Source organism: Galleria mellonella, unplaced genomic scaffold (genome assembly GCF_026898425.1).
Source record: "Galleria mellonella isolate WM207_F2 unplaced genomic scaffold, CSIRO_AGI_GalMel_v1 utg1650, whole genome shotgun sequence".
Classification (NCBI taxonomy): Eukaryota; Metazoa; Arthropoda; class Insecta; order Lepidoptera; family Pyralidae; genus Galleria; species Galleria mellonella.
Window position 1 is genome coordinate 61,145 of NW_026442010.1, and position 25,335 is coordinate 86,479.

The window sequence follows — 25,335 nt, forward strand, 5'->3', positions numbered from 1 at the left end:
GAATGGGGTGCAATGCGTTCTAGAATGATCTAAAGGTGAGCATGCAGAGTAGTTGCCTCCGGGAGCGCCGACACGTGGCGCCAACACCGCGAACATCACCACTAACAGTACAGCAAACATTAGCCAACGTTTCTTCATTTCTTTCCACATATCTAAATTGTAATCGCTTTTAAATCTATAATATAACGCTTCCTTTGACTGTAAGCTACGTCTACCGATACAAAAACAGACTTCATTTTTAAACAAAACTTTAATATGTATATTATACAATTTAAATATTCATATGGTCTTGTTTTATTTTTTGTTTTTGATCTTATTTTAAAGTCTTTTAATTTAAATGCTTAAAATAGAATCCAAAGAAGAAATTTTGCATTTTTAACACAAGATTACAAGAAAATCAATCGAACAGCGACGAAATTTCAAAATACGCGCATCTGCAGTACTTTAACGTCAATGCCATATATGACGTCATTTGACAACACGCGTTTTATTTTACTAAAAAACTGTGTGCCTCTGTGTATAATTACGTAATCTTCTTTAAAAAAGATTTAATCGAAAAATTCTTCCAAAATATCTGTTGTATAAATTAATATAAATGATCCTAATAATATGCAAAATAAAATTACCAATTCCATGGGATGAGCAGAATTCCCTGTATTGAGCTTTATTATGTATATCGGAGTTCAGGACGGTTTTTAGTTGCCATTGCCACTTATATGTGACTTATGTCATTAGTGTCAATGTTTTATTTATTTATATTAATTATTAAGAAAATGTTTTGATATTATCTTAAATGACTACTTACGATTAATTAAATTAGCAAAAAAAATAAGTTTAAGAGATCATCAATATTTGACAAAAACATGTTATTAGACAAAGCGAAGCGAATTGTTATTGCAGTCAAGAACAATCCATTTTTAAGGTTAGATTATAATAGAACTGTTTCTCTATTTAACTTTGATGAATAAAACTTTAAATAATATAACAATAATTTAAACTTAAAACAGATATTAAAGATAACATTGCACAATTACAGCTGTTTATAGCTTTAATCTTACTATAAATGTCCGCGTATACTTTATTACTTGTTAGCAAACTAAGATGTTTCTACCTTAAGACTAACAGTTACTCAAAGGACTATATATAATACGTTACTAAAATACTCCTAACACCCTAGTGTTACCCTAGTCTCTGTGCACTTGTTCTCAATTGTGCCCCTGTCATTGTCTGGTTTGTCATAATACAGGGTGTTACATACAGCTTAAGATTCAGATGACTATGTAGCGCTTATTTATTTGTATATTTTAAAAATAAATATTTAATGCAACAAATTGTTTTGCAGTCATGTCCGTAACAAAGCAGCATATGAGGGTGAAGGGAAGACAACAGTGCGTGTCCTTAACCAGGACACAGAGCTGGGACTGATGATAGACTCGTATGCTACTGTAAGTACATAATTTGCTGAAATAGTTCATGTATAAGTGCTGTGTAAAGAGTCCAGAGGAAAAGTGAAGAATCTCTAAAATTGATACAATTAAATCATTTCAAGTAAGGCCCCTTATGGTTTATCACAGGGTAAGCAGAATTAACTAAGTACCAATAGCTTCTATCCTTTTTTATTATTCCTAAATTTACAATTAATAATCTAGAAAATGTACATAAATGTATTACTAGATAAAATAGTTTATTGTTTCAAAACTGCTCAAAGAAAAAATAATCATCAATTATTTATTGGGGTCGGCTAATATATTTTTTTATCCATATTGATTTTTTTTTAAGTGTACAGATTGGGAAAGAGTTCTTTGATTAAAATTATAATATCCTACAAAAACATATTGTAAAAAAAATGAATGTCTGTCATCCATTTCTACACAGGCCAGTATGTTGTCATACTGATGTCAAAATGGTAGCAATTGCAGTCCTATCTTCAATGGGTGTAATCCCAAAAACACACAAGCCTTGAATATTGCATTACTTGTCTGTTTGCTTGTTAGCAAAGCCCTCTTCCAATACCTCCAATAGTCTCTTCTATTAGCTATTCTTATCCAAATTCTACCTGCTTCAGTCCTTATCTGATAATAATGTCATCTACTCATCTTCTACATGGTCTTCCCCTTCTCCTTTTTTTGTCTTGTCTTTACTAAAACATTATTGTTTTACTAGTGTATATATATAATACATATATATATCTTGCTTTCTAATTGCATAATACACCTTACCCATTTTTCCATTTTTTTTTTTTTTTAATTGTGACAGTACCATCTTTTTTTTGTGTGCTATTTTAATTGTGCTTGTTTTAGCTATGTCTGATAATCTTATCCCCATCATATTTCTTTCCATAGCATTCTGGCAATTTTGTAATTTTTAAAACGAGAGTTCATAAGAGCCCAGGTTAAACATATGTAAGAACTAGTAAAATATAAGTATTAAATACTTTGTATTTTAAGGGCATGACTGTCTTTTTGCTTTTAAGTATTCCTTTTAAACTCCAAAACTGTTTCTAAGCATTTACTATACATTTTTTAATCTCCTTTCTAGTTGTCTGTTTATGGAATTGAGCTAAATACAATTACTCATCCGCATAATTATTTTGTTCTTGATGCAGATAGTTTAATTTTTATCTTATTTGTCATAATTTTTGTTTTCTTTTTGTTCATAACAGCATAATTTTCAGCTTTCTTTATTTAGTTTATTTACCATTATTTGAAGACTATCTCTTATTGGGGAAAATACAATAAAATTGTTTGCGAATCTCAAGTGTTCATTGTTTGCACACATCTTAGCTGTACATTAATCTCAAACACTATCTCTTTTTTGCAGTATGGCTTTAGATTGAACAATGGAATAACTGTGCTCGGACCAATGGCAATATTTCCCAGGTATGTTATATATTAAAGTAATAACCTAGACATAAACACTACTGTAGGCATAATGTGTAATTACAAACTGTGTTATTGTAGGACGGTACTGTCGTGGCAGGTGCGTGGCTCCCACGAGATTACAGAGGATTCACTGAGACTATTCAAGCTGCTCGAACCTAAAATTGATCTGTTGGTAAGTTCTGTAGCTCTGTATAAGCTGACTAAAAGTGATACATAGTGTCCATTTGATTCTTATAAAGCTTAGACGATAAGATCATACAAAAAGTATATATTTTGAGACATTTGGTAATTAAGTAATGAATAATATTCATAGAAATAAAAACTACTTTAAATAAAAAAAAAAATTAAATACGAAAGAAAAAAATATAAATTGTATGATACAATTATAAGGATTAATATTGATTATATAATTATTTCTATTATTATATCTGTGACCACAGACCACCCGTCCATAAGTTTTTTTTAATGGGTAAAAATGGTATGGTAACCCCGCCTGCGCTAACGGGATACGCTGGCGGAGCACCAGGGAAGGGTGATAGATGAGAATGAAAACAGGCCAGTTAGCCCATCATGATGAATTCATCAGGAATTAACCATGATAGTTTCCAGGGGGAACCGCGAGGAGGTCGACCTGGTTGGGTATATTGCTAGCAATGGTATTCTCAGTCTCCATTACTAACAATCCCTTTCCTCCCTCCATAAGTTTTATTAGAAACTAGCTTTTTGTCTGCTAAAGAAAGAAATGTCTAATGCTTGAAAGCTAACGTAGTAGACCACCTCGAGATGGTGGATCAAAATAAGACGCACTAGATTTTGAATTAGACCTTCAGGAACGTAACTGTGAAAGTCGCCTCCAGTTTGGTGTAGTTATTTTTGCGTAATGCTGGAACTGTTTGTTCCGGACTTAAAACATTCTTTAGTTTCTATTGCTCTTATTAAGACCCCCCCCCCCCCCCCTCCGGGAATGTTAAATATCTCCTATATTTAAAATTAATGGGGATGTCTATCCATTTTCTAGTTACAATTTTATTAGGTATATTAGTAAGACTACCTCGGCCGCACCGGACACGCTCACTTTACGCACGTGTTGGTACAAGTACTAATATACTGCGCTGTCACAGTATATTCTTCTATGTCCATGTTGCTGTTCATGTTTATAGGTCCATAGTTACTATTTTTCATTAAGGGGACCGTCAGTTTGTCTACCATCCTTAATTGTATAAAAAAAATTTCTTGGCGTCCTCATCAGCCACATTGCATTGTGTGGTGCTACAGATACTGGGAGTGGAGACGAAGGAGCGCGAGTCGCTGAATACAGTGTACCGCGCCGCTCGCGCCGCCGCCTGCAACGTGGAGCTGCTGCCCGTCGAGCACGCCTGCTCCACCTTCAACTTCCTCAACGCTGAGGGCAGGTGAGGGCGCTACACCAAAGAGACATTGTACACGTTGCCTGCTAGGGTTTTGTTAATGGGTGATAATGGAATAGTTACCCCGTCCGCACTAATGGTATACACTGGCGGGGCACCAGTGAAGGACGATAGGTGAGGATAAAGCAAGTCAGTTAGCCCATCGTGACGAATTCAACAAGAATTGTTCACGATGGTTTCTAGGGGGAACCGCGTGGAGGTCGACCTATTAGGGTAAATTGCTAACAATGGGGCTGTCAAACTCTATTGCTAATAGTCCCTTTCCCCCTTGCCTGCTAGGGTAGTCCTGTTGGCGACAGACCTCTTTTTATATAATTTACCTTTTTAGAATTATATTTTTATATTATGAATATGTCTTTTTGATACTTTTTGTTTTTCTATCTGATTAACATATTACTGTTGTATTGTGATTGTCTTAAGAAAATATACTGGTAAGCCTCTCTTAATATTATTTTATTATTGTCGCTGCCCTCCTCTCCTACCAGCGCCGTTTTTAAGTCCCATACAGAGATCTATATTCTCCTATATTTATATGTTTTACGAGTATATTTGGACAGAGCCAAACCCGGCGAGGGAGCTCAGTTTTTGTTTGGTAGAAATAATTTACGAACTATTAGAGCATTACAAACTTAAATCATCTTTATTTAAATAGATTTGTTTAATATTAATTTTTTCGTTGCTTGACTGTATTTACGATCTATTTTATATGTTGTTTATTTATTTATTTATTCTTTATTGCACAATTTGTTGCGTCAGGTCGGTGGCGGGCGCGCTGGTGCCGCCGTTGAGCATCGACCCTTCGCCCGACGATATGCTGCGCTCCCGCCTCCACTACCAGAACCTCTACCAGCAGCAGCTCACGTAGCCGCCCACGAACGGACCACGAACAATACGCTATTTGTATATAATACTTAGTTATACTTGTTTTTAGGTAATAAATAATTGTTATAATATTATGGGCATTTATTTTGTGTAATTTTTACATTAATACAAAATTACTGTGAGATAAAACAGCTTGCGTAGATAAAAACACCAATTAACGTAGATATGTTTATAGACATATATTTAAAAATTTAGAATATGAAGTCAGATACCTACCGAATGGATTGACAGCTTAGATTATTAAGGAATGATGAAAGGTGGCAGTCGTCAACACGAGATTGGATTTTATCGATTGCAAAAAATTACAAAATTTGGTTTAAAATTATATAATTTTGTTAGACACTATTCGCGTACGTGTAAGATTAGATAAAAAAAAATTGATAATTTGAAAATCTCTTTTGGAAGACGTTTAAAAACACTACCACTCTAGAGGATTAAAATGTTTCTGTCGTGAGAGACATTGTATTAGCTACTTTACTTTTTAGCTTGGCACCATAATGTGTGTAGGTATTGCTTATTTATGATGGACTTTCCACACCACTGAACAGGTCATACAAATAAGATATGCGCATAAATAAAATAAAAAAATATTTTAATACTTGTAACGCTATAACAACAATACAATAATCACTAACGATTTATTCATAAAACGAAATACATAATTTAAAATAAAATGTCATCAATTAATTAACATTTTGTTCCTTCGTATTTTACAATAATTCGTGTCGTAGTTCACGGGGTGGATCGCGGTACTAGGAGAAATTTTGGCCTGGAAAGGAAATTGGAATTATTAACGTTTTCAACCGATTTCAAAAACAGGGAGATTCTCAGTTCCGTTGTATTTTTTTATGTCTACTTACTTTATAACTTCGCGAGTTTTAAACAGATTCGAAATATTTTTTTAACTCAAAGTATATACTTACAGATTGATGCTGTAGAAATATTATCAAAATCGGTCTAGTAGTTTCTAGATTAAAATAACTGGTTTAGTCACAATTGAAGTCTGGTTTTTGTGGGACACGATCTTTAATTATGCTACTGTATATTTTTCATACAGTGTACTTTGTGTCTATATTTGAACACTAGCACTACGTGTCGTGTGAGAGTAGCCGGTGAAGTCTGGTTCCTCTCTGTCAGTGTTATATTTACTGGAAGGCTACAGGAAGTGCGCGGCGACGCCGAACTGCAGGCCGGGCGCGGCGCGGTCGGCGGGCAGCGCGCGCAGCGGCACGCAGTAGTTGAGCTCGAGACGTGCGACGCGGCCCAGCCGCAGCGCCACGCCGCCGCCCGCCGCCGCGCGCGCCTCGCCCAGCGCCTGCCACGCCGCCGCGCCGCCCTCTGCAACGTACCACCGCCAGCCAGCGTTACACGATTACACATTACACATTACACTTACGACCGGCACCGCGCGCACTCGCATCGCAAACGCATCCATCAAAAAGGAAACTGAAAATTGCTATTTCAACGAGCTACTTAATCGACATCATTCTATATTTGTCTACATTTATATTTTATATGTTTTGCTACTTGTTTTTGTTAAGGCATTATCTGGAATATGTCTTTGCTATAGTGTAGAAATAAAAAAATATTTGTCTTATTAGATATATCGGAAAGTTGCCATTTTTAATTTTATATCAATCTCGGATTTAATAGTTTTTTTTTTTCATTATTTTATCTCTTTTACTGTGTATGTATGATAATGTGTGTTTGTATTGTTATTTGTGTGCTGTAAATATGCAAATAAATTATCTATCTACTCCCTGAGATACTGTACTACTACTTTTTTTTTAATAGATGATAATGAAATGGTAGCCTTGCCTGCGCTATTGGTATACACTGGCGAGGCACAAGTGAGGTATGATAGGTTACAATGAAAGCACGTCAGTGCAGCCCATCGTGACGAACTTCATTAGAATTAATCACGATGGTTTCCAGAGGAAACCGTGTGGAGGACGACCTGACAGGGTGTACCGCTAGCAATGGGTCGATTAGACCCCCAACAAGCCCTTCCCCCCGATACTGTACCACTAGACGCAGTATGAAAGTTTGATAACGTATAAACAGTAGCGGAGGGCATTATCTAACCGGGCGCGGCGAGGCAGCCGGCGTTGAGGAAGAGGTGCGAGCGGAAGAGGCCGCCGAGGCCGGCGCGGGGCGGCACGAAGGGCAGCGGCGCCCAGAGGTGCAGCGCGGCGGCCCAGTAGGCGAGGCCGCCGGTGGCCAGGCGGTCGTGCTGCGGCCCCACGCCGCGCTGCGCGAAGCCGCGCAGCGAGGCCGGCCCGCCCAGGTACAGCCGGTCCGCCAGCTCCGAGCCGAACACGTCGTGCAGCACGCCCGCCGCGCCGCTCGCCTGCACCGACTGCGCACCACACCAAACCTTTCAGCCGTCACCGTCCACTGCTCGACATACTAGTACGCCTCCCCCACACACTGCCATAAACACAACATATCGTCGTAGTCGTACAATACTGACGGACCTGACAAATATTACATATATAGATCCGTCAGTATTCTACGACTATGACGATATATCCGTCAGTATTCTACGACTATAACGATATATCCGTCAGTATTCTACGACTCTGACGATATTTATTGGAGAAAAATTATTACACTATTGACGAATTTCTTAATGATAAATAATTCAAATTTGAATGCACGCATGTACATTATTAGAATGTAAAATCAAATGTAATGTAAAAGTGTAATGTTGTATAGTTATTAGACCACTGATTATTGTTACAATTGTTGCCCGAATTACTTTTTTTTTTATAATGCAATTGTATTGTACAAAGTTATTTTTTATACTTATAATAAATCTGTGGAAAGGTCAATTCTGTACATGAAATATATTTCCAAAATAACTATCAGGCGGTGATTAGTGATCGATACTGATGTCAAAAATGCAATCAGTAAAATTTTTGTCTGTCTGCCTGTATGTTCGTTATAGAAACAAAAACTACTCGACGGATTTTAACGAAACTTGGTACAATTATTCTTCATACTCCTGGGCAGGTTATAGTATACTTTTCATCACGCTACGATCAATAGGAGCAGAGCAGTGAAAGAAAATGTTAGGAAAACGGGAGAAGTTACTCCAATTTTAAGCTTCCGTCGCGTGTGCCAGCCTTAAAGGCCACTTTTTAAAAGGTAAAAATGTCCACCCGTGCGACGCTAGTCATTATTATTATTACCTTTAATTAATGTTTTATATAATTAATAAATCGTATACCCTATGATGGTGAAACATAGCGCACTACATTTCTACATCAAACTTATATAACCCATGTTTATACCTAAAAAAATGATTGATTAATTGTGTCAAAATATGTGCAAAATAAATAGTATTGTAGGCGACGTTGAGACGGACCAGCGTGTCGGTGAGCGGCAGGCTGGCCTGCGCGGCCAGCTCGGTCTTGAGGTGCGCCACGCCGCCGCCCAGGCCGGCCAGCTCGCTGCTGAACTGCACGAACACGCCGCGCGACGGGAAGATGGGCTCGTCGCGCCGGTCCACGCTCACGATGTGCCGCACCAGCGACTTCATCTGCGGCCCTGCGCACACCACGCCACGCCACGCCACGCCACACGTCATCAGGCACGTCACTAACATTACTTCACAGGGAGGACCGGCATCCTTAACATGGTGCATATGCATACAAGGTGAAAGGGACAAGTTGACAAAAACTTAAACAGTAAATTCTGATCATTATTTCTATAAATGAAAACCAGTGAATATTCTTGCCAGAAATTACACGGTACAGAGGAATAACATCCGAGTCCTCAGGAATGGCAACGCATGGGGGGTATCATGGGCGGAAACAGTATACTCTGTTATGTCCATGGTTGTTACACTGTTATGCTCATGTCTATAGGCGACGGTTACCACTTTTCATCAGGTGGGCCGTCAGCTTGTTTGCCATTCTAAGTTGTATAAAAAAAAATCCTGATATTTTTCATTTAAAACAATTTAAGATTTTGTATTATAATATAAAGAAATAATAATATTTTATAATTAAATACTATAAAATAACAAAAAAAAAGAGTAATATAATATTCGAATTAAAATCCTACCGTGATGCGCAACATCCACTGTATAACGTCAACGCTACAAGCGTACGAAAACTACCTATGAAGAAGCGCTATTGACCGCGCGCTGTAGGTATCACGCGTCACGTGGAACACAGTACATCGTGAAATATCAAATACATCGCGCGGCGTAAAGACTAAGAATCGTTAATTATATGGCTATAGTACACTTCCAGTGGTAAAATAATTTTCCCCCTGATTCTGACCATTCATCTTAAATAGCTGTTGTCGATATGACCAACTTGCCCCTTCCACCCTGCATATCTTTGCGTATAGCTAAAAGCTCCGCTCGCGTCCTGGGGTAATCGCCAGACAATTCTGGAGCACACGGTCCACTTGGTCCCTACTTTCTAAACCTACGATCACACTACACACGTTAGAACTTTCGACTTCAAGGGTACTAATGATTTCGATTATATCTTGTATACAGTTAAAAATTAAGTAAACAGACAGAACAACGTCTACCGAGACAGCTAGTATAAAAATAAAATTGTAGCATAATACATTTTCAAATCCTACAAGTAGGTATATTTCGTAAAACTGCAAAAAATTTTATTTAAATCTTTACAAAAAAATACCGCTTTACCTAATGTTGGAAACAATCGGTGAGGGGAACAGTGCACGATACTCACCGCTGCTCTCGCGGACCCTGAAGCTGGTGGTCTTGCTGAGCACTGACGTGTCACGCACCAGGCCCTCCCACTGCAGGTTGTGTTTGGTCTGTGGTACAGTCAACAAATTAATTTACAACTCATACTATTACCAATTTATTTTAAAGTCGCACTACTGACCGGCAACTGAGAATAGAAAAGATAATCTGGACAGAAAAAGTAACGCATAAGGAAGTCTGGAAAATATTAATAAAATGAGAAAAGAAAAGATAATAGAATGAGAAAAGAATATTAATAAAAACAATAAAGAAGAGGCAAAATGCTGGGCCAACTTATACGACATAACAATTTTTAAAGAGCATAGTAGAAGGAAAAATAGAGGGCAAAAGAGGAAGGGGAAGAGCGAGCAATAACTACATGAGTCAGATGAAAGGAAACACTAGGTGTCATGTCATATAGGGAAGTCAAAGATATGGCCTGGTATAGAGCTGGCTGGAAGAGAATGCATGGATTAGTCGCACCGACAAGAGGAAACTCTTAAATGAAAAGAAAGACTCCTGAACACTGATGGTGCTGTTGATTAGAAGAATATGAAGTTAATGTTTCAAATTTTCTCAAGCGATTTGTTACAAGAGTTTCTTATTTTACACTAGGGTATTTATAGTACATTACTGCAGCGGCTAGCAACTGAGGCATTGATGGACGAAGGTGCAAATGTGGGCCGAGGCGTAGCCGAGGCACACATACGTAAGTCCTTCAATGCCTAGTTGTGGTTAAGGCTTGTATAGTACTTTTCTCAAACAATGCGCGGAAATCAAAAACACAATTTTGATATATTCGAAGAAGATTCAATCAAAATAATGAACACATCCAAGCATGTTTGAGAAATAGTATTTGATTTCCCTACTAAATATGCGAGATAGGGGACGAGTGAAAAAAGTGCAGATTGAATAGGCATTGACTTTATTATAGACAACTTTAACCTTATAACATGCACAGGTACCCACCTATTAGTAATATAAATACATAACACTTCTTACGTGATCTTAGGGAATAATAGAAATTTGCATTATTACCACAAACGGGTAAACAAATGGTTGCGGAAGTTGTTCATATAGTTGGCACACATGGCTGGCGGACTAGCACCAATAAGGTATTATGAATATTATAAAGGATCCTTATATTACTAGGTTGGCAGCAATAAAAAGCGACTCACCGCGGGCGATGTCCTGAAGGCGAGGTCGAGCAGCAGGCCGCGGTCCAGCAGCCGGTAGCCCGACCACGGGTACTCGTGGTTCTGTTGGTACACCGTCGCCGACACGCTGCACACATAAATACACGCACACATGTACGTATGTACGATTTGGCAAAAAATCAACCCTGATACATTATTATGAAGTATGTTCAGTAAAGGAGTATAGCAGTCCAATTGCTATCACTAGCCTAGAAAACATCGTTTTCAACAATTCCAGATGGATTAGTCCCGGCGGGTCACGTGACCTGACTCCGCCACTCACCGGTACTGGTACCAAACTATACGGACAGCGCAGGCCAGGTTACCTCTCCATTGTCACTCATAACTGTTACGTCTGGGGGAAAAGGGATTGTTAGCAATGGAGTTCGACAGCCCAATTGCTAGCAATATTATGTCGACTTCCACGTGGTTCCCCCTGGAAATCATCGTGATCAATTTTTGTTGAATTCGTTATCTGATGGGCTAACTGACCTGCTTCATCCTCACCCATTAAAAAAATAACCGTTACGTCTTTATTGTTAGAAATGGGGATTCGTAACCCTATTACCTCTGTATCATCCCTCACTGGTGCCCCACCGATGTATACCGATAGCGCAGGCGGGATTACCATTCCATTATCATTCAGTAAAAAAACCATTACGTCTAAATGTCCTTGTGAGTGCAAAGACTGTGTAAATAACATGTGTATGTCGTATCAGTTATTAGCGAGTACATACACGGGCACGAGCGGCTTGTGCGGGTAGGGCTTGGTGGCCGCGATGCTGAAGTTGGAGGAGCTGCGGTAGCCCATGCTGTACTCGGCCTGCACGCGCTCGCCGCGGCCCAGCACGTTCGGCATCTTCACACCTGCGCAGCGCGCCACACCGCTCACGCTCACACATCACTTACGTACTTTATCGATACAACTTTGTCACTGCTATTGATAAATTATATTAAATCTGGCTGCATACGAAATAAAAACTGGTAAAATCACCTATAATAATATATTATTCATTTTTAGGATGTATACTAAAAACGTACGTATGGTCCCGGCATAGAATAGACCACTCCTTCCTTTCCCGTGCATGTTGTAAGTAGAGACTAAGGGAGGGCGAGGGATGTAAAGTTTTAAATCATATCCAAAGCCTAATTGTGGTTGCCAAACCATCTGCCAAGCATGGCAACTGTTCACAAAACTCCCCAAGAGGGAGACTTATGTTCAGCAGTGGACAGTTAAAGGCTGATATCATGATACTAAAAACTATTTGATCTATGAACTTCGCACGACTCATATTTGAACCATGAACTTCACAGAACTATTATAATAACAATATTATATAAGAACACAGAATATTGTGACCTCCATTATACCTAAAATGCGGTGCAATTGATACCACAAAATTACTTAGTAATTTCACTACCATGCTTTCACTTCTGTTCGGGCCAAAAACTAAATTAAATAAAAATACCTGTGCAGATAGATTTATACAAAGTCGTATAACATTAGAGAAATACAGATCTAATGTATGCCCATTATGATATTCATGGTCAAATGTTATATACTACGCTTACCAAAGTTCTCATAGCATCGAGCCAGATATTTGTGATAGTTATTGAAACTCACCTACAACTAGGTTTCCCTCATTTTCGCTGACCGTCGTGTTGACGCCGCCCACTATTCTAGACAATTCTTTCACTTGAAACGTCACCTGAACCACAGAAAACACATCGTATTTTAATTTTATATACTATTAGAAATAGTATGCTTAATGTACGACCATCGGATGTAATTACTTTTCAAAGTAAATTGCCTTATAAAAAACACGATGGAGAAAACTATACACAAAAATTGTTTAGGAAACTGGATTCTTTTTATTTATTATATAATTTTTATATATCGGGAAATCTAATCATCATACCACAATATAAGACCTTACCTCGAGTCCCTCGGGCGTGGCGCCGGGCCCGGACGAGACGTCGATATAAACTCCGATGTCCCTGAAACATCCCATCGAGTCCAGGGCCCGCCGGACCTGGCAAAAAATTAATAGATAAATACCAACGTTATTCCCTGTGAGGACAGAGTAACAATATGTTACAACTCTTCGTCCCTTTAATGTTATAATGGGAAAACATATCTCGGAATTCTCTGAGATAATATCATGTACCTAGCCGCCATGGTAACAAACTAATATTCTCCCTCACAAGAGATTAATTTTGGAGGCTTCATACTATACAATACATTTACTACCAGGAATACAGCTTGTGGAGACTAACTAACAAATTCAAATAAGATATTACCTTATGTGCTCTAAGTATGACATCCTCGAAGTCCGTGGCATGAAACAGATCATCGACGGTGCTCTTTATGATGTCGTCCTTCGTTCTATTTAAGCCGTCCACGTGGACGCGGTCCACCCGCGCCTGTGTACACATTACATAATTGCTAAAACTTAAACACGAAAACAAATCACAAGGTAATGCGACACTAGCAAATACGTATTTATATAGTAGTGGTTAGTTGCATTATCGTCTTGATTTTCAAACAGATGACGTCACTAATAACATTTTCCATTCTGATCAATGTTTATCATACAATGAGGGTAAAAATCGAGCACACAGTTGGCCAGAGGACAAGTGGCAGTTTTGTAGCTGCTTATGGTATATTATTTATAAAGATAAATAAAGGAATATTAACATACAGTCCACACACCAATTCATTGACATATACCTTATATCCATACTTTACACACACGAACACACTACACGACTACACACCGTCACCTAATGTTTTATAATATAAATACTAGTAAAGAAGAATTGTTACTTTAGTTCACAATAAAACAATGTGCTGAAAAGATGTGTCATATCATTTTTCTAGAACAGATCAAGCACAGCTTGCTTGCAGCATTAGATACATCACTCACATTGTACACCTCAGTGTAAATTGTTATAAACTGATTTTACTGTTTTGTTAAATGTGGTTTGCTGTTTTGTGAAGTAATAATCAAACTAGCAAACCACATCAATTCATCATAAGAGACAAGAAATATACAACAAAGGCAGTTCAGTTAAATAAATATAATTACTCTATCTATTGATGAACATACCCTGACTCCACCCAACTTGACAGTAGGCTTTGGTATTGGCTCTTCGTCAAGCTCGATGGGCTCCTCAAACTCAAATAGTCCACCACCCACCTCACTCTCACCCGGCTCTGCCTGTAACATGCACACATTTATAAAGTATTAATACTTCTCTCTCTTACAACTGTAAGAAAGAATAAAATAAATTTATAAGAACTTTTTATTTACAACACAGGGGGTAAACGAGCATGCGGCTCACCTGATGGTAAGTGACTACCGCCACCCATGATCACCCACAACACCAATGGCATTGCAGGTGTGCTGCCGGCCTTTTAAAAAGGAATATTCCCTTTTCTTGAAGGTTGTAATGTTGTATTGGTTCGGAAATATAATGCTATATGAGATTTGGATTCAAATTCTCATAATTAATTTCAAAGTTTTTATTAATACAAAAGTTCTTTTAAATAATTTTTTTATCATATAATATGTGTCAATGTGATAACATAATGATATTCCATATATAAAATGATAAAGACAATATTGGAGCACTAAACAGATACTTATTACAGACAGCACCGTCTACCATCGAGGCTTTGAATAAATTACTGTTGAAGTTATTTACAATAAATTTATTAAAAAAATAATAAAATAAAAAAAAAAAACCTTTTTAAAATTACATCACATCCGAGGAGTAAACGCAGACGCTAGTTTATTATTGTTCTGAGCAACTTCTTTAATTCGATCTCTGAATATTACATTGGATGAAAAGTAGCAACCTAACACACTTAACATAGAATCATAGTGTGTTTAAAGATACCAGTAACCCTTTGTGCTCAGATTTTTATCTATGATGTTACATAGTACAAGACACTCTAATTTGTAAGATGGTTGAGGTGTCAGGTGGTTAATGGTACCATTAGATCTTCAACACACTTTTGTTCAAATATATGGTACAATACATACAAGGTATGGAGGATCATGGACATCACGGCATATTGTATACCTAATATATGATAATGTTCATGTCTACAGATGACAGGTCACACTTTCTAACTATATGTTAGACCACCAACTAGTTTGCCATTCTAAGTTACCTAAAAAGAAAATTTCTATCCTTTTTAAATATATGCATGGGCATATTTAAGATTATATTCCAAGGGAGGCCTAGCCCTTTAAAAGGGCACCTATGTAATTTTAAACATCTTTAAAAAAACTTTTTTCACATTCTTTGGTGGGCACTGGACACATATATTCATATGGCTCACCATATGTGTGTATCAAATGTATGTATATATCAAAATGTATTTATCAAACGTGGGCCATTTTGCATAGTAATAATTCTCTTGATTTTTTCACCTAAAATAAATAATTTTATCTAAATGAAATAACACCATTATAATTCTTTAAATACAAGGCAAGGTTATAAGGTACATTATTATACTTTAATACACTCTAAAGATACACATCCAATCTTTTTTTTTATTATTTAAATGTTTAATAAAATCAAAATATAACCTAATTCTAAATAGGCGCATATAGATAAAAGAAAGTAATACCTTTGCGTATACGGTGCCCATTTTGTTCACTTAAATAATTATAATGATATTGCACTATATTATAAAATTATTCGTTAATTAATAATTTAGAATTTTTATTTTGAATTACATAAATAGACAAAAATTGACAGATGACAACTGACGACTTGAAGAAGATATGGCAACATTTTTAATGGTTTACAAAAGTTCAAATTAAAATTAAATATAGGAGGGATGCTACAAATTAAATATTATTTATAATAATACCTAATTATATTAATATTAAAGAAAGAGTTTGCTGACATACTCTAAAATTATTTGATGAAATGAAAGAAATATTCACTTGAAATCAGCTGATTGCCTATTAATTATTTTTATATGGCAAGTAACTAATAGAAGTATTTCTAAGCATGCATACATATTTTAGACGAATACTTCAGAAGTTACATTATGAAATACTTAGAAGTAAATTCTATAGTAGTAGTAATATGAATTATTTAAATAAATCAAAAGAGATGCTAATATAAAATCCAAGTTCATTATTAAAGATCTAGTTTCTATCGATTTATTGTTTAAACTCTAAATTGGATGTAAAACGAAACGTTTAGTGGTATTACTTTCATCTGTCATGTCATATCTATTCTTATTATCTGTCTCACTCTATCAGATTAATTTGTTTTTAGTAAAAAGTAACTCTAATGCTTACTATAATCGGTTACAAATTGAATAACAAATTTACTGGACGGAAAATGTAAACAACAATTGATTTCTTAATATTGAGTCCACATTTTTAAAACTTTTGGTACAAATATTTTAAAAAATATGAATCAGAAAACTATATTTAAGTTTTGCAAAGACCTAGGATGTTGTGATCGTTGTTGCCTTCGATATTTAGGAGTGAAAATTCCAAACGCGTATGAAAATTCCAACGAGTATGTTGCTAGAGTAAGCCATCGTTTCGTTTTAAATATTTCTTAATACTCGAAGATGTAAAGTATCGTTTTGGAGGAAAACTGTTGATGTCACCGTGCTGATGTATTGACTTTTTTTTTTAATATAGCATACTTTTATTATACTGTGAAACATAACCTATTATAATAGGAGTCGTATTATGTTCGCACCTAGACATTCAGTGTAATACTCCAAAGTGGGGGGAAAGGGACTGTTAGTGATGGAGATTGAGAATCCCATTGCTAGCAATATACCCAACCAGGTCGACCTCCTCGCGGTTTTCCCTGGAAACTATCATGGTTAATTCTTAATGAATTCATCATGATGGGCTAACTGCTCTGTTCTCATTCTCACCTATCATCCTTCACTGGTGCTCCGCCAGCGTATACCATTAGCGCAGGCCGGGTTACCATACCATTTTAACCCATCAAAAAAAAAATACTCCAAAGTAGTAGATAGTGATAAATGTGTATACACTGACCAATATCTTTTATCCTCTTCTATTTATTTTTGTCTACTATTGAGATTACTACTTGTGCACCATCAAATCAGCCGTTAACTATCTATTGCTGAACATATTCCTCCCCCTATTGAAAGATTTTGACAGCATTTGCTGTGCTTGGCAAGCGGATCGGCTACCACAGTTAGGTTTTGGTGATGTTTTAAAAGAGATGCTGCTGCTCAGCCCTCAACCATTGAGTTTACTTTGTCACCTCTTACAACACCCACAAGAATGGAAGAGGTAGCCCATTCTAAACCCATTCTATCTTATAATATTAATATGTATATGAAGAATTAGTTCAATCCAATTAATTAAAATACATTTATTCTTTTAGTTCTCTGCTGTGTAAGTACTACACAAGTCAAATCGAGGCCTCTGTGAATAGTGTAAAATTTTAAAGTTCATAACTTGTATTTTTTTTTTACTTTTTTTCATGTTAAGGCCTTTAGGAATGAATGAAATTAATGTTTTACAGTTCCAAGATGAACCCACATCAAATATAAAATCACAAGAAGACATACAATCAAATGAAAATACAACAAGTGGTAAGGATAATGTCATAGTAACAGATGCTGTTACAAAATCAGATAACACATGTAGTGCTTCTGTGCACACTGATAATGACTCCGACAAGGATATTGAAGGTATACAGGACAATGCCACAGGCGATGTAGATAGTGACAATATCCATAATGACAATATGGAATACAAAAATGGCATATTACCACCCACAAAGAGACGGAAACTCCATCACTGCGTCAGTTGCCTTGGCATTCTGCAGGAAGACACATGGCCCGACACTAATCTGATGCTGAAAGAAATGCTGCATAAGAAAAGGTTAAAATTTAACAAGACCTAATAATAACAAATCATATCAATAAGTTTCTATTTATACTTTATTTTCTCCAATGTGATGGATTCCAGTTACGAGTGTCCTACATTTGCGTGTGCCCTGTCTGCTCCCATCGCCACCCTGCTCCGCGAGCGTGCTGTCACACTTCTCGTCCGCGAGGCCTATCCTGAGTATGATCCCAGTAAGTATGGTGGTAGGTACTAACGCTAATTACCTTTTTCTGCTATTAAGCAGCGATATGTGCATTGTCATGTTCTTGTGTGATGACGAGAACACCAGTGCTGCCACTGACACAAGACATATAATATATTACTCTCAAAAATATACGAGGAGCCACGTGAGTAGCATATCAATTAGTCATATTTTCCAGTAGATAGAAAGTCAACCTTGTTTACTATTCTCAGTACAATGAAGAAGTTGTCAATAGTTTTATTCCATGTGTGATGACACCAACAGATACACTGACGCCACTGAAGGAAGCGTGGAAGTGGTCGTACGGCGCGCAGGCGGCGGCGCACGTGGGCCGCAGCCTGCACTCGGGCGCCGTGTCGCCGCTACTCGTCACCGTCAACATGGAGTACCCGCACGAGATGCAGGTCCGCCTCGCTCGCGACCCCCTCGTCTCGTTTGCACGAGGGTGACAATTTGGCATATGGTCTGTCTGGTGGCGAGCAGTCCTAGCCAATTTTTGAACACTCTTAAAGACAGCCCATTGCTGAATCTCCAAACATGAAAATCTCATATCACAGTACCCAATAATCTTCATCATACTTTACAAATTAAACGTGTGTAAGCTTATCGGAATGTAGAAGACCATTTTAATTTTGTTTTTGCAGTCTGAATCCTTCTTTCCTATTACTCTTCGATGCACCCACAAGTATCTCTCGGGCTGTCGTCTCCCCTGTTCGTTTATTTCCTATTGTTCAGTAGTGGCATTAGCTAACAGTCCCGAACCGTGCGTTACATTTGACTCACCGAACAGGAGCTGGAGATTCTGAAGGCGCTGTCGCCGTCGCTGTTCGAGTCGCGCAGCCAGCAGAGGAAGCGGTTCGCGGTGGAGTTCACGCGGCGGGCGGCGGAGCAGGCGCTGGCGGGCGCGGCGGCGGCGGCGCTGCGCGCGGCCGGCTGGCCCGCGCCGCCCGAGCCCGCCGCGCATGCGCGCTGTGCCGCCGTGCACGCCGCGCACGCGCCGCTGCACCTGGCCGGCAGGTACGGCTCCGTCGTGGTGTAGCGAGCGGGGTGAGCCGCTCCCTTTTTCCTAGTATCGAAGTCAGTTTTGATTGCAGGTACATCAAGCTGTCGCGCGAGCTTCCGCAGACGCCCTGGATATTGAACGGCGTCCGAATGATGGAGTCCTCGGTCCAGGAGATCATATTTGCGCCCATCGCAGCCGCGTACGGGTCAGTACTCTGCTCTCCTGCTGAGGACCGTTTACCAGGGTCGTATATGTATGACATGAGCGTATGTAGGGGGACGGAGGGGAAGGCAGAATTCTCTGATGCCTACCCCAGACTGCGAGCGTAACTTTTAACTGAGCACAAAGACATGTCTGAGAGTAAATAATGTACCTTTTTCAAGGAGCCAGGCCGCCCTAGTGAATTATTTTAAATACAGTTCTGATTTCCTCAGGGTCGGTAACGCGTGCGTAAAGAAATTTGAAGGCGTCTATAAACTACGGTAACCGCTTACAGGTGGGCCGTATGCTTGTTTGCCACCTCAGTGGTATAAAAAATACATCAAAGGTACTTATGTGAAGCAATAATTCACTGTAACGCTCCTCCTTTTTATTCCACGGATGTGATAGAAGGCCACTGGGGAAGCAAAGAACATTTCACCGGTAATCCTTACTAGCCTAATCACTACATAGTACACATAGTATAAAACAAAATCGCTGTCGCTGTCTATCCGTCCCTATGTATGCATAAATCTTTAAAACTACCCAACGGATTTTGAAGCGGGTTTTTAACAGAGTAATCAGAGAGTTTATATGTATAATACATGCATAATATTGTAGAGTAACACTGATAAATCTAGAGGTTTCTAATGTGATGTCGTAAATAAACACATTTTTTTTGCGCTTACATTGCAAACGCTTGCAGAACCCCACGAGATAAATCAAAATAATGTACTTATAGTATTGTACACCTTAAAAAGGTCAATAAAAAAGTCTTAAGAATAACCCACATTAACCATTTTTTATCCTTTACATTTTACGAGAAAAATGGCTTATTTATGAAGTGATTTTAAGCAATACAGTATTAATTTTTATCCAATTAAGTAAATAACAACCTTAAATACATTGTCCATTTAATATACATCAATATGGCCCTTTACAGCATGTAATTTAAATGAATATTTTCGAAGATATTACAAATTTAAAATGCAGGGACATAGCGGTGTGGCGGTACCGGCTCGGCCGACGGCGCGTGCCTATAAGTAGCGCGTCGAAGGCCGCACTTCGCCCTATAGCACTTTATTATGTTTGTATTGTCTAATGACAAAAAAGCTGTAAATTTTGTTTATAAGAACATTCTGTAGTAGGTAGGTAGCTGTTTATTTAGTATCAGTATTGCACCCGTACGAAGCCGGGGCGGGTCGCTAGTATTATATGAAAGTAATTAATTCTTTGGAATTCGTCACGATAGGCTATCTGACCTGCTTCTACTTTCATCTTTCCGTCACTCAATTTGGCATACTATATGACATGGAAATGAATATTTTCATCCCAGTCAGACGGATGAAGTAACAGGTCACGACTACGTGCCCAATAGTGTGACGGTAATAGCCTGAACGACTTATAACATACAGCAATTGCTGTTAACAGTTATTTAAAATAGACATATGCCAAGTAGCCGCCGTTCACGAGTATGATGGAGAACACAATCATTTTCTGATGTTTCCCATTAGACTTACACCAGAGGAATGCGAACACCGGTTGAAGTTCATGTCAGCAGGACGCGAAGATGTGGACGTCAGGTGCCTGGGTGACGGCAGACCCTTCGCTGTTGAGGTGACACGATGAAAAACTTATTGCTTATTATTTTTTAAATTTATATTCATATTGTATTTGATGTCTGTCTACATAAATCACGGGAAATTAATGAACACATTGTATTTGAACGAACTCACGGGCCGCAGCAGTAATCATGTCACCATGCTAGAGGGAGACTTTGTACAAAAGTCGTTTGCTTGGGTACCTCCGTCCCATTCGTGTTTCAACCGTAAAGCAGTTGTGTTTGCATGGCTATGTTTTGGTTTAAAGAGCGTATATGGCATGAATTTACAGGGTACAGAGGAAAAACACCTGAGTCCTCAGGAATGGCAACGCATGGAGGGTATCATGGGCGAAACAGTATACTCTGTTATGTCCACGGTACTGCTCATGTCTATAGGCGATGGTTACCACTTTCCATCAGGTGGGCCGTCAGATGTTTGCCATTGTAAGTTGTATAAAAAAAATGCTGTGACGTAAATGGCAGAACACCCCCTAAAGAAGACTCGGTTAAAGTCGAAAGAATGATTGGAAACGACAAAACACAATAAGTTCATTAATTTCCCGTGACTCATGTAGATAGACAAGTTATTGTATATTGAGTCTATGACTTATTTGTTTCGGCTGACAAGAAATCATCGGCCTGTTGCCAGAGACTATGTATTTCTGTTTACAAAATTATTAATTCCTTGTTCCAATGTAAAAATTACTGGAAGTATTTTCATGAGAAACCTTAACTATTAAAAGACAAATACAAGCTACATGTGTTTAGTTTAAAACTAAATGGTACTGATAAGGTACTTGTCTCAGCAACAATAGTGAATACAGGTGACGGACCCTCGGCGGGAGCTGACCGAGGCCGAGTTGAAGCGGGTGTGTGAGGACATCTCCGCTGGCGGGAAGGTGGTCGTCCGCGAGATGATGTACGTCACCAGGTCTGTAATCTCACTGCTCTTGCTATAAGAACATTATTTTTTATACAATCTAAGATGGCAAACAAGCTGACGGCCTGCCTGACGGAAAGTGTAAACAACTTCTTCATGGCAGAAACACGAATGGTACAGAGACACACAAGCAGATATCTTGTTCAAAGTCTCCCTTTGGTACATATTTAGAGAAAATAAAAAAGATATGCTCTTTAATTAGATCCTTACGGGGATTTGGATAGGATTTGGGTGAAAATGGAATGGCAATCCCACCTGCGCTATTGGTATACACTGGTAGGACACCGATGTGGTGAAGATGAAACAAGTCAAGTTGGCCCATCGTGGTAAATTCAACAAACATTAACCACGGTTTCTAGGGGGAACTGCGTGGAGGCCGACCTGTTAGGGTATATTGCTAACAATGGGGCTATTAGACCCTATTACTGACAAACAGTTACTCATACTGTCAGAGGATTGTTAATTATGAGGGCAAGTAGTGCCCTGCCAGCGTATACCGTTAGCGCAGGCGGCCATTATCATCCATTTAAAAAAAAAACATCTCATATTGTGACAAGCTGACTGTCCAGAAAACGGTCTACAATATGCTTTACAAGTTTTTCATTATTTATATTTCAGAGAGGAGCTTGCAGAACTGAAAAAAGGTGAAGAGACGAAATGCAAGACGTACGAAGCACTCTGCATCAAACTGTCGCATTCAGAACATGAACACGACGTGAGTATCCTATTGAATCATCAGCACCACGGACGTCACAGTATTGATACAGATCATGGACTGATAGATTACATATACTTGGCACTAAGGTGGCAAGCAAACAAACAGCCTATCTGATGGTCACTATAGCCCATTGATGCCTGCAACACTAGGGGCGTGACGTGCGTGTTGCCGACCATCAAAACCCTTTTTATACCTTTTTTGAAGAACACTATACTATTGTCTCTAAAACCTGAGCAGAAAGCTCATTCTACAGCCTGAGCGTTCACGAGAGAAAACTCCTCTAAAACCGCACTGTATGCGACCATTTAGGATCGATGGCGAGTGGTCCGATGATAAAAGGTGGCTGTCGATGTCACAATGCGCCAAAACATAATCCGTTATATAAGCGGTAGAACACACAAAGGGAGGCAAAGTCTCGCCTTAGATTCAAGGGCTCGATACCGTACGTGAACTTGGGATTGGGACAATTGTCATACCTCGTCTTTGAACCTAGTCAAGAGGAGCAAGTTGGTATCCAGGTGCCCGGTCCACACATGAGAGCAGTACTCCATGAGGGGCCGGACTTGCGACTTATACAACAATAGTCTTTGTTTCGGGGTGAAATACTGTTTCGCTCTATTGACTACCCCGAGTTTTTTGGAGTTAGCTTAACCCTATATTCGAGAAGATCTCGGGACTGTTCACTGCTGGAGATGTCGGTTGTAGCGGTGACGCACAAACTTGTGTTTTAGATAAATTGGACTAAGTTTCATCGTTCTCAATCAGAGACTCTAGTAAGAGTATTCTCAATTTCAAACAAGCAGTTTGCAGTTAAATTGTAATTTATATTGTTCATTTGATTTACAGTTTAATTTTCAAACAAATAACTTTATAAGTTTAACTCTGATATGGATGCAAATATTGCGTTACCCTATTGGCTTGCTGATATGTAAAAATGATGATTCTCAATCTGTCATTAGTTCAGTTACTGCTGGACATAGGCCTATAGACCGAGCACCATTGCAGCACCATTCTCTGCGTCAAATATTCAATGATCGACATAATATGATTGCAGAAGAGTCCGACAGAGCCGGTGACGGTGACGGAGCAGGACATCGCGAACATCAACTCGTACAGCAACACGAGCGAGCCGGGCGTGCGCGTGCAGCTCGTGCAGCGCACGCCCATCCGCGTGCTGCACCGCCGCCCGCTGCTCGCGCGCACGCGCCACATCCTGCAGCTGTCCGCCGCCGCCGTGCCAGGTCGGTGCCACGCCGGGCCGGGGGGGAAAGAATTGTTAGTAGTGGAGATCTAACAGCTCCATTGCTAGCATATAGTAGGTATATACCCTACCAGGTCGACCTCCATGCGGTTCTCCCTGGAAACCATCTTGATTAATGCTATACGAATTCGTCACTATGGGCCAACTGACCTGCTTTCATCCTCATCTATTATTTTTCACTGGTGCCCCGCCGGTGTATAGCGATAGCGTAGGCGGGATTACCACTTTATTTTTACCCATTAAAAAAATCTATAGTGGTTTACGAGGGTAGTGGGTGAAGCGATGCGGTTCGGTAACCGTGTGGTTGCGCGTGCGCGCAGGGCAGCCGGCGCTGCTGGCGCTGCGCGTGCGCACGTCGGCGGGCACGTACGTGAAGGAGTGGGTGCACGGCGAGCTGGCGCGCACGGCGCCCGCGCTGCAGGCGGCGCTGCGCGCGCGCGTCGACATCCTCGCGCTCGACGTCGCGCGCGTGCACCTCGACTGGCCGCGCCGCGCACATCCCGCGCCCCGCTAAATATACCGCCTGTCTGCACCTGGCGCTCGTTTTATTTCTCCACTCCTCCAGTCGAAACACCTACTTTCAGTAATAATTCGAATAAATCTGGGGGTCTACCATGAAAGGAATTTTGTGTATTTGCTCATACGAAAATCGGCCTGGCTATGAAGCTTAACATTTCGTTCGTCATAAATCGTACCATAAAAATCCAAAGGAATGACATTTTAACATTTTTAACATCTTTAAACTGTATGTATTATGTAATTTAAACATCATATCTGTATTTCGTTCGGGCCCGAAATTACAGAAAACATTTCATGGTAGGCCCTCTGACTTTATTTATTTAACTCTTTATCGCACCAGAAACATGAAAATATACAATGATAATTAAACAGTTCAAGTGAAATATAGTAGTATAATATTTTTTTTTTCTCAAAGATGCTTGGAAATGTGAGCATTATTTTGACAATCTTCTTAGAGATAAATCAAAATTGCCGTACTGGCCAGATACATGCGGGCAGCGGCCGGCAAAAGTTGTATGAAAATCCATATCTGTCGTGTTTTGCGGCCAGATAAATTACTATGTAAACTCATATCTGTCCTGTAAATTAAAAATGGAATGACCTCTTACTTCGAAACATGGCTACCAAGGAGGTAATTAATAAAAGATTTTATTTAAATTACGAACTGGCTTGCAAATAGAAAGCTGTTTATTGTGAATTGAAAAAACAAAGGAGCATTATGGCGCGTGAAAAATTATTATTGTTCGTTAATCATCATTGAACTTAAAAAGTAAAATTGTGTTTTTGATTTCCGCGCATTGTTTGAGAAAAGTACTATACAAGCCTTGGCAACAACTAGGCATTGATGGACTC

At 39.0% G+C, this 25,335-nt stretch overlaps 3 protein-coding genes across 4 annotated transcripts; 2 read left to right on the forward strand and 1 right to left on the reverse strand.

The window, feature by feature from the left end:
• The first annotated feature begins 683 nt into the window (after positions 1–683).
• On the forward strand, positions 684–5,262 carry LOC113514406 (NADH dehydrogenase [ubiquinone] 1 alpha subcomplex assembly factor 3). Its single transcript, XM_026898490.3, has 6 exons — positions 684–922; positions 1,343–1,445; positions 2,821–2,879; positions 2,961–3,054; positions 4,158–4,294; positions 5,066–5,262. Exons 1-6 carry the CDS (start codon positions 864–866, stop codon positions 5,172–5,174), a joined length of 561 nt encoding a protein of 186 aa, XP_026754291.2. The 5' UTR covers positions 684–863; the 3' UTR covers positions 5,175–5,262.
• Positions 5,263–5,766: 504 nt separating this feature from the next.
• LOC113514306 (sorting and assembly machinery component 50 homolog A) lies at positions 5,767–15,922 on the reverse strand. Its single transcript, XM_026898355.3, has 12 exons — positions 15,765–15,922; positions 14,233–14,343; positions 13,424–13,546; positions 13,060–13,155; positions 12,747–12,831; positions 11,860–11,989; positions 11,105–11,210; positions 9,910–9,997; positions 8,562–8,743; positions 7,277–7,550; positions 6,341–6,529; positions 5,767–5,960 (listed from the first exon to the last, which is right to left on the reverse strand). Exons 1-11 carry the CDS (start codon positions 15,783–15,785, stop codon positions 6,348–6,350), a joined length of 1,398 nt encoding a protein of 465 aa, XP_026754156.2. The 5' UTR covers positions 15,786–15,922; the 3' UTR covers positions 5,767–5,960; positions 6,341–6,347.
• Positions 15,923–16,407: 485 nt separating this feature from the next.
• LOC113514437 (putative tRNA pseudouridine synthase Pus10) lies at positions 16,408–24,496 on the forward strand. Of its 2 annotated transcripts, XM_026898528.3 has the most exons (11): positions 16,409–16,688; positions 17,672–18,033; positions 18,121–18,230; positions 18,506–18,645; positions 19,032–19,258; positions 19,336–19,449; positions 20,957–21,059; positions 21,870–21,976; positions 22,604–22,700; positions 23,758–23,944; positions 24,285–24,496. In XM_026898528.3, the coding sequence occupies exons 1-11, from the start codon at positions 16,566–16,568 to the stop codon at positions 24,476–24,478; spliced, it is 1,764 nt and encodes a 587-aa protein (XP_026754329.2). In that variant the 5' UTR covers positions 16,409–16,565; the 3' UTR covers positions 24,479–24,496. The 2 variants fall into 2 exon arrangements, with proteins under 2 accessions (XP_052748747.1, XP_026754329.2); XM_052892787.1 differs by lacking the exon at positions 19,336–19,449 and having other exon boundaries at positions 16,408–16,688.
• The last annotated feature ends 839 nt before the right edge of the window (positions 24,497–25,335 follow it).

What these genes read in the sequence shown, in the direction of transcription:
- LOC113514306 (XM_026898355.3), bottom strand. Translation starts at nt 15,785, where the DNA reads ATGGGCACCGTATACGCAAAG. An exon ending in TCAAGTTGGGTGGAGTCAGG is followed by an intron (nt 13,547 to 14,232) that starts GTATGTTCATCA and finishes ATGTGTACACAG; the next exon opens with GCGCGGGTGGACCGCGTCCA. An exon ending in CGGCTGCCTCGCCGCGCCCG is followed by an intron (nt 6,530 to 7,276) that starts GTTAGATAATGC and finishes GGTACGTTGCAG; the next exon opens with AGGGCGGCGCGGCGGCGTGG.
- LOC113514437 (XM_026898528.3), top strand. Translation starts at nt 16,566, where the DNA reads ATGAATCAGAAAACTATATTTAAGTTTTGCAAAGACCTAGGATGTTGT. An exon ending in GAAATGCTGCATAAGAAAAG is followed by an intron (nt 18,034 to 18,120) that starts GTTAAAATTTAA and finishes GATGGATTCCAG; the next exon opens with TTACGAGTGTCCTACATTTG. An exon ending in GCAGACCCTTCGCTGTTGAG is followed by an intron (nt 21,060 to 21,869) that starts GTGACACGATGA and finishes TAGTGAATACAG; the next exon opens with GTGACGGACCCTCGGCGGGA.
- LOC113514406 (XM_026898490.3), top strand. Translation starts at nt 864, where the DNA reads ATGTTATTAGACAAAGCGAAGCGAATTGTTATTGCAGTCAAGAACAAT. An exon ending in AAGAACAATCCATTTTTAAG is followed by an intron (nt 923 to 1,342) that starts GTTAGATTATAA and finishes ATTGTTTTGCAG; the next exon opens with TCATGTCCGTAACAAAGCAG. An exon ending in AACCTAAAATTGATCTGTTG is followed by an intron (nt 3,055 to 4,157) that starts GTAAGTTCTGTA and finishes GTGGTGCTACAG; the next exon opens with ATACTGGGAGTGGAGACGAA.